Source organism: Papaver somniferum, chromosome 1, assembly GCF_003573695.1.
Source record: "Papaver somniferum cultivar HN1 chromosome 1, ASM357369v1, whole genome shotgun sequence".
Taxonomy (NCBI): Eukaryota; Viridiplantae; Streptophyta; class Magnoliopsida; order Ranunculales; family Papaveraceae; genus Papaver; species Papaver somniferum.
This window is the reverse complement of record NC_039358.1, coordinates 201,012,206-201,024,526: the sequence shown is the minus strand read 5'-3', so window position 1 is coordinate 201,024,526 and position 12,321 is coordinate 201,012,206. Positions and strand designations below refer to the sequence as shown.

Genomic DNA, 12,321 nt, shown 5'->3' with positions numbered 1-12,321 from the left:
TTTCGTGAGATGGGCCGTGGGATGTGAAGCTGGTAGGTGGATCGGATGGTTCCTCCTGAAGAGGCTGGTAGCGACCGTCAGATTTTTTGATACAACGAAGTTAACGGCTCTAGATGGGGTTAGGTGTTGTAGTGTAAGGCGGAGATATCAAACTTTGATGAACAGCAAGGGAGCGACCGTTGGATTCAACTACCATCTAATCTGAAGGCTTGGAATTTCAGCGCTGTGGTGCTTGGCAGAGACTTCAGATTTTGATGCTCTATGAAGGAGCGACCATCGGATGCTTCTGAGAACTGATCTGATGGCTGAGAACGGATGCGTTTTTGTGTGTAGAAAATGAGGTTGTGCGCACCATTCTTCGCGGCTTCCTTGCGTGATTTCTCCCGGCTTTTCACTACTTTTCTGCTCTTTTCCGCTCCGCAAGTCATCCAGACTTTATTTATTACCTAAAAATGCAAAATTAAGTAAGAAAAATATTTATTCTTGAAAACAATGAAAATACAGAATATGGGATAAAATGTAGAATTAATGCATAAAAGATGAGTTAAATGCCAACAAAAAGGGATAAATATATACAATATTTGGCACTCATCATAAAGAAAGTATTATTTCTGGTCCAAATCCCGATAATTTTAATGATTATTCACCTATTCAAAAGGATGTGGATTTTACTAGAGATACCATCGTTTTAGACGATGTAGTTCATGATCCTTTAGCTAGCAGTGTGTTGGATAATCCATTAGCTGATGTGCCTATCAGTGAATCGGATAAAGTAACTATGATTAACTCCTTAGCTAATGAGCCTTTACTATAAAATTTCGCTGATAATCCTTTATATGATTGTGATGATGGTTTAGAGGAAAAAGTTTATTCTGAGGATATTGTTTGGAGTCTAGCGATTTAGAAACATTAGTCTTAGACAAAGAAGATGGACTCATAGAGAGTTAAAATATGAGTGAGTATGCACCTCCAGATTATAACTTAGAAGAATCAATTGATCATTTTCAAGAATCTGATGATTTAGAAATTGTGACTAGTCTTCCTTAAGACACTGAAAACTCTAAGTTTGGGGGTGATTATCATTCTCCATGTGCCTTACCTTTAACTCTCAGAGATTTCCCTCGCGTAGGACTTGACATTTGTGCCTCAACCATTTTACAAGATTATCTTCATTCACATTTTCCTGAACCTAGTTATGTCCATAGAGAAGTTCAGTTGTTAGAAACCCATCCTCTGGTTGATGTGGTTAACCCATGCTATGATACCAAGATTGACTTTGTTTTCCACCGAAAACCTTTCTTCCAATTGTGGAAACATATGAGTTTCAGATGTGTCAGTTATTAATTTTTGAGACTAAACCTAATTACTTCAGGAGATTAGGGTCGACACATTTGCTTAAGAATGACCACCACTGTGGTCAACTATGTGAGTCAAATCTGATTGACTTAGAGGATCCCCAATTATTCAGGTTATTTTTATGTGCTTCTAAGTTCTTAGTTAAGTATTTCCATACTTTACAACCTCATCTTCCGGATCCTGCCTTTGAGGAAATCCATACGTTGAAAACTTTTTATCTAGACCTGTTTATAGAGCCTGAAACATAACTTGATGTAGTTGTCTTGAATAAAAGAGTAGATAAGGGTATGCTCATCTTTTTGGTCGATTCCAATTTCCTCTACTTGTGGTTGTCACTTTTTGCTCCAGATGACCCGCAGTTATTTCGGTTGCTGCTTTATGATTCTACGAGGTGACTAATCTCTTCCAATGTCTAGCTGAAGACATTAAACTTAGCTTTTCTTGAGAGGTATCCCTTGCTCATGCAACACGGAGATGGTGGCCTAACACTTGTAGATACTTGGAAATAAATTGCCAAGGGAGATCGATGTTGATACCCAAAATGACCATATAGAATTTAAGCCCAAATATGATAACAATAGGGTTACCAGAAAGGTCTAAGGAATGATTTGGATCCAAAGAATAGGAATCCTAATTACCCATTAAGAGAAGCCAAGATAATAAGTGCAAAAGGAAAGACCAAGGTGTCAAGTTAGAAAGGAGGAAAGGATATGCTTGTAAATACGTTTAAAATGATGGATTTTAGATAAGGCCAATTAAAATGATGGATTTTCCTAGAAATTTACAAACATGAAACAAATTAATGTCTATGATTTAGACATGAAACAAATTTCAGAACCTTTCCTTTTAATTCTGCCTGGTTTTTATGTTGCTTGCAGGACTTTAACCCACTCCTTTCTTCTTTAAGCCAAAATTTAATGCGCTCAACTGCTTAATGAAAATTATTAAGTTCACTACAGCTAGCTCGCATTGTAAACAAACCAAAGAAAGTAGAAGACGAATAAGTCCAGAAGAAAAGAAAATGTTGGAGCACGCTTGTTTGTTTTAGTCGAACGTACGTACTCCGGACTTGTCCCAGTATGATATGAGCCTATCTACGTTGCCGCAACCCAGAAGCGAAACCGTGCCTGGCGCAGCCAATTTGAAGGTTGTACTCGTGCATATATGCGAACCAGTTGTACGTATGTACGCCGATTCTTCAGGGTGCACTCGAATGATTTAATTTTAATTTCAAGCTTCAGAGTGAAGTTTCCAACTACTACCACTGAAATCCTATAAGAACTATAGCCATCTCATTGTGAAATCACAACAGTGTTTTGTTTGTTTGAAATTTAATTGCAAGGAAGGTTCTCATGGCTTCCCCTTCTCCTACTCAATTTTCTGCTGCTCTGGTTCTTCTATGTCTTTTGGTTTTCTCATTTTCCACGACTACATCTTCATCTAAAGTTGCAGTTGCAGTTGCAGTTGCTCCTCCTCAAGTAAATGAGCATACAATCTCAAAATCTTCAGTTGCTGCTTCTGTTGAAAAGGTGTCTTTAACAGTCTACTACAGTTCTCAATCTGTTAGATCTGCAAACTTCATCGCCTACAACCTAATGAAAATTCTCGAAAACGGGCTCATTGATTTTGTTGATCTTAAACTAGTTCCTTTCGGAAAATCTCGTCTATTGAAAAACGGAACAATCCTCTGCGAGGTATTCCTCTCTCGATCCACCTGATTTCTTTCAATAATAATTAATTTATTTCACTTCATAATCACTAATTAATTAAATAAATGGTTGTTTTTTCAGTGATAAGGGTGTATGGTTGATTGATACCACTTCATGATCACCTGATTTCTCGATCAGTACAAGCATTACTTGCACCACAGCATCAATTTAACACAGTGTAGAAATTTACTGTTAGGGAGTACTACACAATTAGCATTAGTCTATGCAATAACCAATTATGCAGAGTACTACACAACTTGAGGGTGTATGGTTGTTAATTAATCACTAATTAATTTATTTCACTTCATAATCACCTGATTTCTCGATCCGTGATAAGGAATACCTCGCAGAGGATTGATACCGCTGGGAAAAAAACAACCAAAGAAATCAGGTGGATCGAGAGAGGAATACCTCGCAGAGGATTGTTCCGTTTTTCAATAGACGAGATTTTCCGAAAGGAACTAGTTTAAGATCAACAAAATCAATGAGCCCGTTTTCGAGAATTTTCATTAGGTTGTAGGCGATGAAGTTTGCAGATCTAACAGATTGAGAACTGTAGTAGACTGTTAAAGACACCTTTTCAACAGAAGCAGCAACTGAAGATTTTGAGATTGTATGCTCATTTACTTGAGGAGGAGCAACTGCAACTGCAACTTTAGATGAAGATGTAGTCGTGGAAAATGAGAAAACCAAAAGACATAGAAGAACCAGAGCAGCAGAAAATTGAGTAGGAGAAGGGGAAGCCATGAGAACCTTCCTTGCAATTAAATTTCAAACAAACAAAACACTGTTGTGATTTCACAATGAGATGGCTATAGTTCTTATAGGATTTCAGTGGTAGTAGTTGGAAACTTCACTCTGAAGCTTGAAATTAAAATTAAATCATTCGAGTGCACCCTGAAGAATCGGCGTACATACGTACAACTGGTTCGCATATATGCACGAGTACAACCTTCAGATTGGCTGCGCCAGGCACGGTTTCGCTTCTGGGTTGCGGCAACGTAGATAGGCTCATATCATACTGGGACAAGTCCGGAGTACGTACTTTCGACTAAAACAAACAAGCGTGCTCCAACATTTTCTTTTCTTCTGGACTTATTCGTCTTCTACTTTCTTTGGTTTGTTTACAATGCGAGCTAGCTGTAGTGAACTTAATAATTTTCATTAAGCAGTTGAGCGCATTAAATTTTGGCTTAAAGAAGAAAGGAGTGGGTTAAAGTCCTGCAAGCAACATAAAAACCAGGCAGAATTAAAAGGAAAGGTTCTGAAATTTGTTTCATGTCTAAATCATAGACATTAATTTGTTTCATGTCTAAATCATAGATCTGAAACCTCCATCTCCAAAGCATCAGTTGGACTCGCAAGGATCTCGGACGGCTCGTTGACATGATCAGAATCTACATTCTCCATCTCATTGTCATTGCTAGGAGGAACCACGTTTTCATCTAACCCTGAAGGAACCACTGTTTCGGCATCAAAGCTTTGACCGGAAGGAAACATGCTTGGCACAATGGCTGTTCTGCGGTACTTAGACACATCCTTGTAAGAAGCTAACCATACACCCTTATCACGGACCTGCCATTTGTCAATCATACATAGTATCAGTTATATAGCTACATCAAATATCCAGGAATCTCTATCTACAAGAGTACACTAACAGCAACCGTAGGTATAAGAAAATCAACCTTCCAACTCTTAATTCCCGGGCGACGGACCAACTGAGGGAGCTCAGTAGAAACATCAAGAAGTTCAACAGATCCCCCGCATCTCCTCAGAATCTGAAGAAAATAAATGGAGATTAGGATGGATGAGGAGAAAAGGGAGCTAAGAAAATGTAATAGGGTAGCAGAAAAAAACTCATGTAGCATCAGTAATTTCCTTATAAGTAGCTTCGCCATTACCTCAGCAACTACAGCTTCATTCTCGACGGGATTCATCGAACAGGTTGAGTATACCATTCTTCCACCCACTTTAAGCAACGCAATGCCTGCAATGAACTACATGGATAAGTTTGGGGAATTATGGAAAAAATATAGTGTCGGATTCTAAGTTTGACGGAAGAGAGCATATATACGAATATAAGCTGATGTAGAGCAAAAATACACATCAGCACAAGCATCTGGTTATGTTATGACACAATGTGGTCATAAGCGAATCTGGTGAAATTGGAATAGCGGAGATTCACTTTGATACGAAACTTATGATTATGGTACAATTATATTGAAGACGAAAATCTGCCAGGAGCCAATTATGTGAAACACCCATAAAGCATTAACCTATAAATGGGTCATATTACTGATATAGTTCCCTTGTAAGGTTTGGTTGGATGCGTTCCAGATTTTCAAAAATAAATAAATAAAATAACTGATAAGGTTGTAACGAAGCAAATAAATTTCAATTCCCAAGTGTTGTTTATAAGAACTATACCACGCATAGCGATCTGCACTTGAAGGCGATGCACTCCGTTGCCCATACCTCCACTCCTGGATATAAATGGAAACTTTTCTCAACAAAAAGAAAACAAGGTAACAAGGAGTAAAAGAGAAAATACAAGATGCGAGTAAGTAACAACCACTTCCTCCAAATGTCGGGAGCCTTGCGAAGAGTTCCATCTCCACTGCATGGAATGTCACATAAGACTCGATCAAACAAGAGTTGACTGATATCTGGAATTCCAAATTCAGATGTGTCTAAGCCATTTTTGCTCAAATTGCAGCTTGGAAAGTGCTGAGCCTCATGGTTGGTAACTATCAAGTTGGCACAACACATTCTTTTGGTCTGGTGAATGAGAAGGTTACACCTTTGGGCGTCCACATCATTAGCGATAACCTAAACGAAATTAAAATAACAAGAAGCCATAAACCCCATAGAGCAGCGAGGTAAGTATATTTAAAATATCACAGTAGGTGGCTGGCAAAAGTCTATCCAGATTCAGCTGACAAAGCAAAAACATGAATATAAGAAATAAAAGAGAGAGCTGATTGAGAAAAGAGTATGACCAGTCCAGTAGGCAGTGCTGAGTCGGATGATTGATGTATTATCTCAAGTAATTGGAACGTTTTCGAGCCAGGAGCTGCACACACTGATATCGTAAAACAAAACAGTCAATCCAAGTCAGAATCTTCAAAAACTCATTATAAAAAATCGGCATCAACAAGTTTGCAGCAAATATCTAGGAACTACGTGACTGATCTTGGTCTGACATGCTTGTAGCAACATGGTATGAATGGTGTTCGAGAACTTGAGAGGCACAAATTGTGTTATTATAGTTTATGCATATAAAGCTAAGCAAGGACTGTCGATAAAATAACTCAAATCTCACAAAGAGTGTGGACACAAAAGTAACTTAGTATCAAGTACGAAATGTTCAGGGCGTACATCCAGGAACAGTGGGGGTACCTGTCTCACCCAAAATATCACCTTGTTAGCAAGTAATCGTTCACGAATAACAAGCAAAAAGAGCAGCGAACCAATGAGCAGATAATTTCTCCAAGGAGCCTGAATACTACTCAGTAACTAGAATAGACTACTTCATAAGCAAATGAACTTGAAAACATTTGCTCACCATGCTAACAGCCTCTTGTCGTGTTATGTTTCCAATATCATTTGCTTGCTTCAAGAAATGATGAAACCTGACATGATCAGCTGTTAATTATGTACCTCAAAGTAATGATTACAGAATACTGAACAAGGGAGACTAATCTCAATTGAAAACTTCCAGGTTAAACCATTTTGAAAAGGTAGTATCACGGACGTATAAGACATCATGGTTTACCTCTCAAGAGATTGATTCTTGCGTAGCTGCATTCTTGAAAAATTCGAATGCCAAGCCATATTATTAGGATACCAAGGTAATGGTCTGACAGGTATCCCTTCATCACCATCAGCCACCTGCCAAGAAGAAGAAAATCATCTCAAGCATCAAGCCAAAACTGCAGTAGATGCATTTAAATTTATATAAAGTAAATATACACACCTCGAACTCAAGAGTTTTCATAAAGTCATTCTCTAGCTGCAAACGAATATCCTCATAAAATTGTCCACTACAAATTTCAAACATCGAAAAACATCAGCAACAGTGCAACACCCAAAAAGCATTAAATTTTTTAATTGCACAGAAATAGAAGTTGTTATCCAATATATTAAGATAACAATAACACTGTAAAGGTAATGGATCAGTCCTCTGATTGTCTTCAACTGTCATAATCTTATTACGTGTTTGGCTTAAATAATGTTGTTTATAAATGTTATATAGATATCGAAGATTGCAGGACATAAGTGACGAACAGAAAAGGGCTTATGCAGAGATAGTGAAGAAACAAAAGGAAGTGTATCTTCATTTACGGAGGTCTATAATCAGAAGAAGGAAGAAGATGAAATAAATCGTTAAGAGAATGAAGATACGAAAATTCATAAACATGAAGCTGTTGAACAGCTAAAGAAAAGTGACAAAACAGGAAACATAATAAAGAAAACAACAGAAGTGAAACAAGTATAGCAGATCCTAACAAATCACAGATACCTGATTCTTCAATCATTCCTACTCAGGCAGGTTCTATTCATCAAATTTACAAGTAGTGTCGCTTCATACAGAGATATCTGGATGAGATTTCTAAAGCTTTTCGATTTTATCAATGTAGCAAAGAGATAGAAGATTTTGGTCCTTTAACAACAGAACGGATCAGCAATATGACTATTATTGCTCTAATTTCAGTGTAGTGGAATGACAAGGCAACAGAAGCCACAGAATCACACAACATGTCAGTTGCGGCTAATAATTCACAAGCTTGAGAAGGCGTACAGGTCTGACCATGTTCAAGTTGTTGTTTTGGTTGAGAGGGTATACAGGTCAATCTTCCATATGTTCGGGATTCATCCTTAAACCTTACATGCTACTTACTAACTCATCCAAAGTCTAAACCCTACCCTAATTTGAACTTGCATGAAAACACTAACAAATCAAAGCAACCCCAAATCAATCTAAAAACAAGAATCAAAACTAAAATTAACTAGAATTGATTCTGAAAGCAGCTGGAATGGTTTATGAAGAACATCCATAAACACCTTCCATTCCTCCTCCTTCACTATACCTTGTTCCTAATAAACCAAACAAATCAAAAATTAAAACCATGTATCTATGAATCAATAAGAATCAGAGAAAAAACAATCAAAGGGGTTTCTTCTTACTTTGTAATAAGCTTCAAAAGCTAAGTTCTGATTAGCAAAAGATTCCCACCCTGGTTGATGATTTTCACCATTGTTATTATCATTGTTGTTAGTAGTATCAGATCTAGTTTTCTTCCAAACGTTTTCTCTGGTCTGTTTAAAGTGTTTTCTCTGTGTTCTTCCTCTCTTTTGTCCGCCACCTCTTCCTACTCCACCCATGGCTGCTGTTGCTTCTTCTGCTGAAACCGGAGAAGAGAGGGATAGAGAGAGGTTAAGGTTCATCGGAGGTTTTAGGGTCTCAGTTTTTAATTCAATTTTTGTTGATTCGGGAATTGAATCTAACGGTCACGATCGTGGCCTCATATTGTTAGTGCCGCGCGGCCCGTGCCCATTTTGAGGGAAGAATCATTGTTTGGGCCATGCCTTGTTCTAACAAGTTGTTATTGGTGCCGAGGCGAATGACTCTCGGCAACAGAAATATCGGCTTCGGCATTGATAAAGGACATGGTGAAATTTCTTACCATTGGTTCTGACAGTTTTGATAGTGAGATGAATAATTTTCGTGAAGAGGATAGGAATAGAAAGTTTATTACAGACAGTAGTCTTTTTTTTTTTTGGTTTTTCTTCTAAGGTTCTGGGTGTTTTCTTAAACCTTGTGGATTGTGTCAAGACCAAAAAAGAAAAGGGATTTTTACAGAAATAGGCCTGTTTTTTTGGTGCTTTTCAAATCTAGGCCACTTTTTTTACTTATTGCTAGACTAGGCAAGTTTTGACCAAAAGTGATGGATGGAAAGTTAGCACCGTTAAGTGTAACTAAAAAGACCTAAAAGTCCTTTGAATCGTTCGTTCAAGTCTGTGTCACTGATTTAACTCGACTAAGTCAGCATGGACTTGGTACACCTGGACTCGAATATGTCATGTGGACTCTGTACACGTCAACATTTTGACAAGTGGCACTACTGCACAATCCCATTTCATCGCCGTTAGACCAATATCACCTGTAGCTTCATGCCTACACAATCCACTCACAGACCTAAATCAACAGCAACCTTACTGCAGCTTCAACAACATCCAACCATCAACAGTCCCCAATGAAACAAACTTGGTGTACACCTAGGATTAGGTTTCAACGCAATGCCAAATCACTCAAAAAAGTTATGCAGGTCCAGTTTTGAAACCTATACCCATCCTACCAACAAAAATTCTCCCTGAAGAATATTTTGCAGTACAAAATACTCTCCGAATTGCTGGAACAGAAGGTATCACTACTCATGAACATAAGCAAAGGTCTGTACCTATGTTGAGTTTAGAAGATTCTTTTATGATCTCCATTGAAGAAAATATTCTATCAGATTCATCATCATCGAATTCTCCACTTTACCCACCTGGTTTTGAGTCATATATAAGTGAATTATCTGAGGAAGTAGACTCAACCTGTAAAGATACAGTAACATCTCAGCAGGTTGTGTCAAAAAAGCTAAAAACTGAATGGAAAAGGCTTGGAGTGACTGTGATAGATATACACTCACCAACAACTAAAAGAGCAGTCAAAACAAGGGGACACTATGGTTCTTCATGAATCTTTCAATCCTAGACTGGAATGTGAGAGGACTCAATTCCTCCATTAGAAGAACAGTTGTCCACAAAATGATTCAGTTAATGAGACCTCCAATAATTATGCTCCAAGAGACAAAGATGACGCAATGCACTCAATATGACATCAAGCAAATCTGTGGTTACACAAATGTGGGTTGGACTTTTCAAAAATAAGGTTTTAGTATTTCTTTACCTTGGACACTTCAAGTGGGATACATATCATGCTTGTATAGCGCCCGAAGAAAGCTCAAGAGAAGCAACTCCTAGAATGGACAACACATACAGTCTTCAATCTCTACCAGCTGCAACACCTCAACCAACTATCACCACATCAAATTCACTACCTTCAACAGCCTTCACTACCTTCTACAGCCTTGTAATCTCATCATTTTCGCAGCTTCAACTTCAGTTACAACCCTGCAATTACAGCTTGCCCTCAGCTCTTGTTAGTTCATCTCACCACGGCATCACTCCGCTGCAAACCACCTACCAACTCAAGAACCCATCTGCTCATTAATTGCACACTTTTCTCTGTTACTCACCTCATGCCTCACTGTCATGAGCTACAACCACCAACAATATCTCAATACCACCTGTAATTCTAAGTACCAGCACCATCTGAGACTGCAACCATTCTTGCAGTGCAACCCCTGCATATCTCGACAACAGAAACTCATACCCTGTGTTGTTCTTGCTCAAATGCAACTACCAGCACCAATTACCATCAGAACTCAGTCACACACAAACCAAAATCAAATCTAGGAGCAACCCAATCTTCTTAATTCATGTAATTTTCGGTTTCAATCTTTTGTGAAATTATACACAACACCCATCTCTACATCCAGGCCATCACGAACTGTGAATTAGTAGCACCACCATCTTCTTCTTCTGATGCTGTAATTAATCCAACAAGAACCCCACCTGAATTCCCATCGAGCTCAAACCCATTCACCAGATGAGTCATACCCATCTCTATTCATCAACACAACTGCTGATTGCTTCATTAAAAAGCTTCTCCTCAGATTCACCCTAACTCTGAATCACCACATCTTAATCATTTCTTCTATTTCTGTACGCATCTCTTGTTCACAGTTCAACCTTGCTCAATTCACCACCATTACCATCTCATAATCTCTACCAGTACCCATCTTCAAAACCTCTTCTTCTTGATAATTCGAGCACAACAGCAAATCACATCCCGACCAATGGCATCTCCATCAGTTCATGTTGGTTTCTCTCTTCAATCGCATCGATCTAATACTCAATTATAGAAGAAACCCGTCTCTGATTCTCCTCAGATTAGATCCAAACACCATCAATACTTTCTTCACAAACCGAACCTTAATCTACTTTGCTTCTCAATTTCTATCAAACCCTTTTTCTCGAATTTCCATGTTTAATCAATTTCAGAACCATCATCAATTTCTTCCCACAAATCTTTTCAGTGAAACCCTAATTTAATTCCAAATCCTCTCTTCACTAATTTGAGCATCAAAACATTAGCCAAACTCTTCAGATCAATCATACCCCTAAGTTATCTCTCGATTTTAGCAGAAAAAAATTGATTTAGATGAACCAGAGAGAAGAACTAGAGAGAAGAAGGAAGAAGAAACAATGTAAATCGACCTCTCTCTGAAGGGTTTTCATGTGAAGGACATTTTAGTAATCTAACCACCTCCACGAGATCTCTTTACACGAAATTTTGACGATAATTTGACTAGTCAACTCGATAAATTGACCGAGATGGTTAAAGTGGATGTTATCCGTTTAACTTGCCTAATTTTGCAAGAAATAAAAAAAGTGGCCTAGAAATAAAAGTGAGGGTCCAGACCAGGCCTACTTCTGCATATAATCCAAAAGAAAAAAAAGAACATGGTGAAATATGATATTTGGTGTGGTCTGTGATATCCCAGCTCCCGCACTACAAGGTGATAATGGTCATGCCCAATTTAAAATTTATTAATGAGATAGAGAAGAAATCTTACAATGTTCACGAATAAAGATTACAGCAATTCTAAACGAACCGCCCTGAAAACAACCGAAAAATCACCCTCTCACGATTTTTCCGAAACAGTGGACCCACCTTTCGGGAGTTTATCAAGGATCATACATATTGTGTGTTGCGGTTTTTTTGCGTTGTTTTTATATTGGACCATCGAAATCTTTTGTAAAGATTATAGGTTGTTGTTACTGTTGTTGCATGTTACTAATTATTATAGATATAAATATTTCGATATATTGGAGGATTTAGCTTTTTTATTTGAAAAAAATATGAATGGGTTTTATAGCATTTTAGTAAAATATGACAATTGATACTTGAAATAAGTTTATTTAGACATTTGAATCAAGAGTACTTCTCATTCCTTTATTCAACTTATCTCATTTTTATGGATAAATTGCAAAAATAAAAACGTCTAGAGCTAGTTATATACCACATACATCAAGGTTACAGACTCAAATAATAAAGAAAATCCTACAACAAATCACACCCATT

At 37.8% G+C, this 12,321-nt stretch overlaps 2 protein-coding genes across 2 annotated transcripts; one reads left to right on the top strand and one right to left on the bottom strand.

Annotated features, from left to right (window-relative positions):
* Positions 1-2,069: 2,069 nt before the first annotated feature.
* On the top strand, positions 2,070-3,467 carry LOC113312128 (GILT-like protein F37H8.5). Its single transcript, XM_026560889.1, has 2 exons — positions 2,070-3,050; positions 3,147-3,467. The coding sequence occupies exons 1-2, from the start codon at positions 2,709-2,711 to the stop codon at positions 3,147-3,149; spliced, it is 345 nt and encodes a 114-aa protein (XP_026416674.1). The 5' UTR covers positions 2,070-2,708; the 3' UTR covers positions 3,150-3,467.
* Positions 3,468-4,078: 611 nt separating this feature from the next.
* Positions 4,079-6,479, bottom strand: LOC113312119 (tRNA (cytosine(34)-C(5))-methyltransferase-like). The gene is made up of 8 exons (XM_026560880.1): positions 6,465-6,479; positions 6,065-6,147; positions 5,638-5,894; positions 5,493-5,548; positions 4,967-5,052; positions 4,751-4,843; positions 4,398-4,640; positions 4,079-4,286 (listed from the first exon to the last, which is right to left on the bottom strand). Exons 3-8 carry the CDS (start codon positions 5,832-5,834, stop codon positions 4,230-4,232), a joined length of 732 nt encoding a protein of 243 aa, XP_026416665.1. The 5' UTR covers positions 5,835-5,894; positions 6,065-6,147; positions 6,465-6,479; the 3' UTR covers positions 4,079-4,229.
* Between the last annotated feature and the right edge of the window lie 5,842 nt (positions 6,480-12,321).

Excerpts from the sequence above, each read along its gene's own strand:
- LOC113312128 (XM_026560889.1), top strand. The coding sequence starts at position 2,709 with ATGGCTTCCCCTTCTCCTACTCAATTTTCTGCTGCTCTGGTTCTTCTA.
- LOC113312119 (XM_026560880.1), bottom strand. The coding sequence starts at position 5,834 with ATGTGTTGTGCCAACTTGATAGTTACCAACCATGAGGCTCAGCACTTT. Across the intron at positions 5,053-5,492 it reads AGTGCAGATCGCTATGCGTG|GCATTGCGTTGCTTAAAGTG; the intron begins GTATAGTTCTTA and ends AGTTCATTGCAG. Across the intron at positions 4,641-4,750 it reads CGGGAATTAAGAGTTGGAAG|GTCCGTGATAAGGGTGTATG; the intron begins GTTGATTTTCTT and ends GACAAATGGCAG.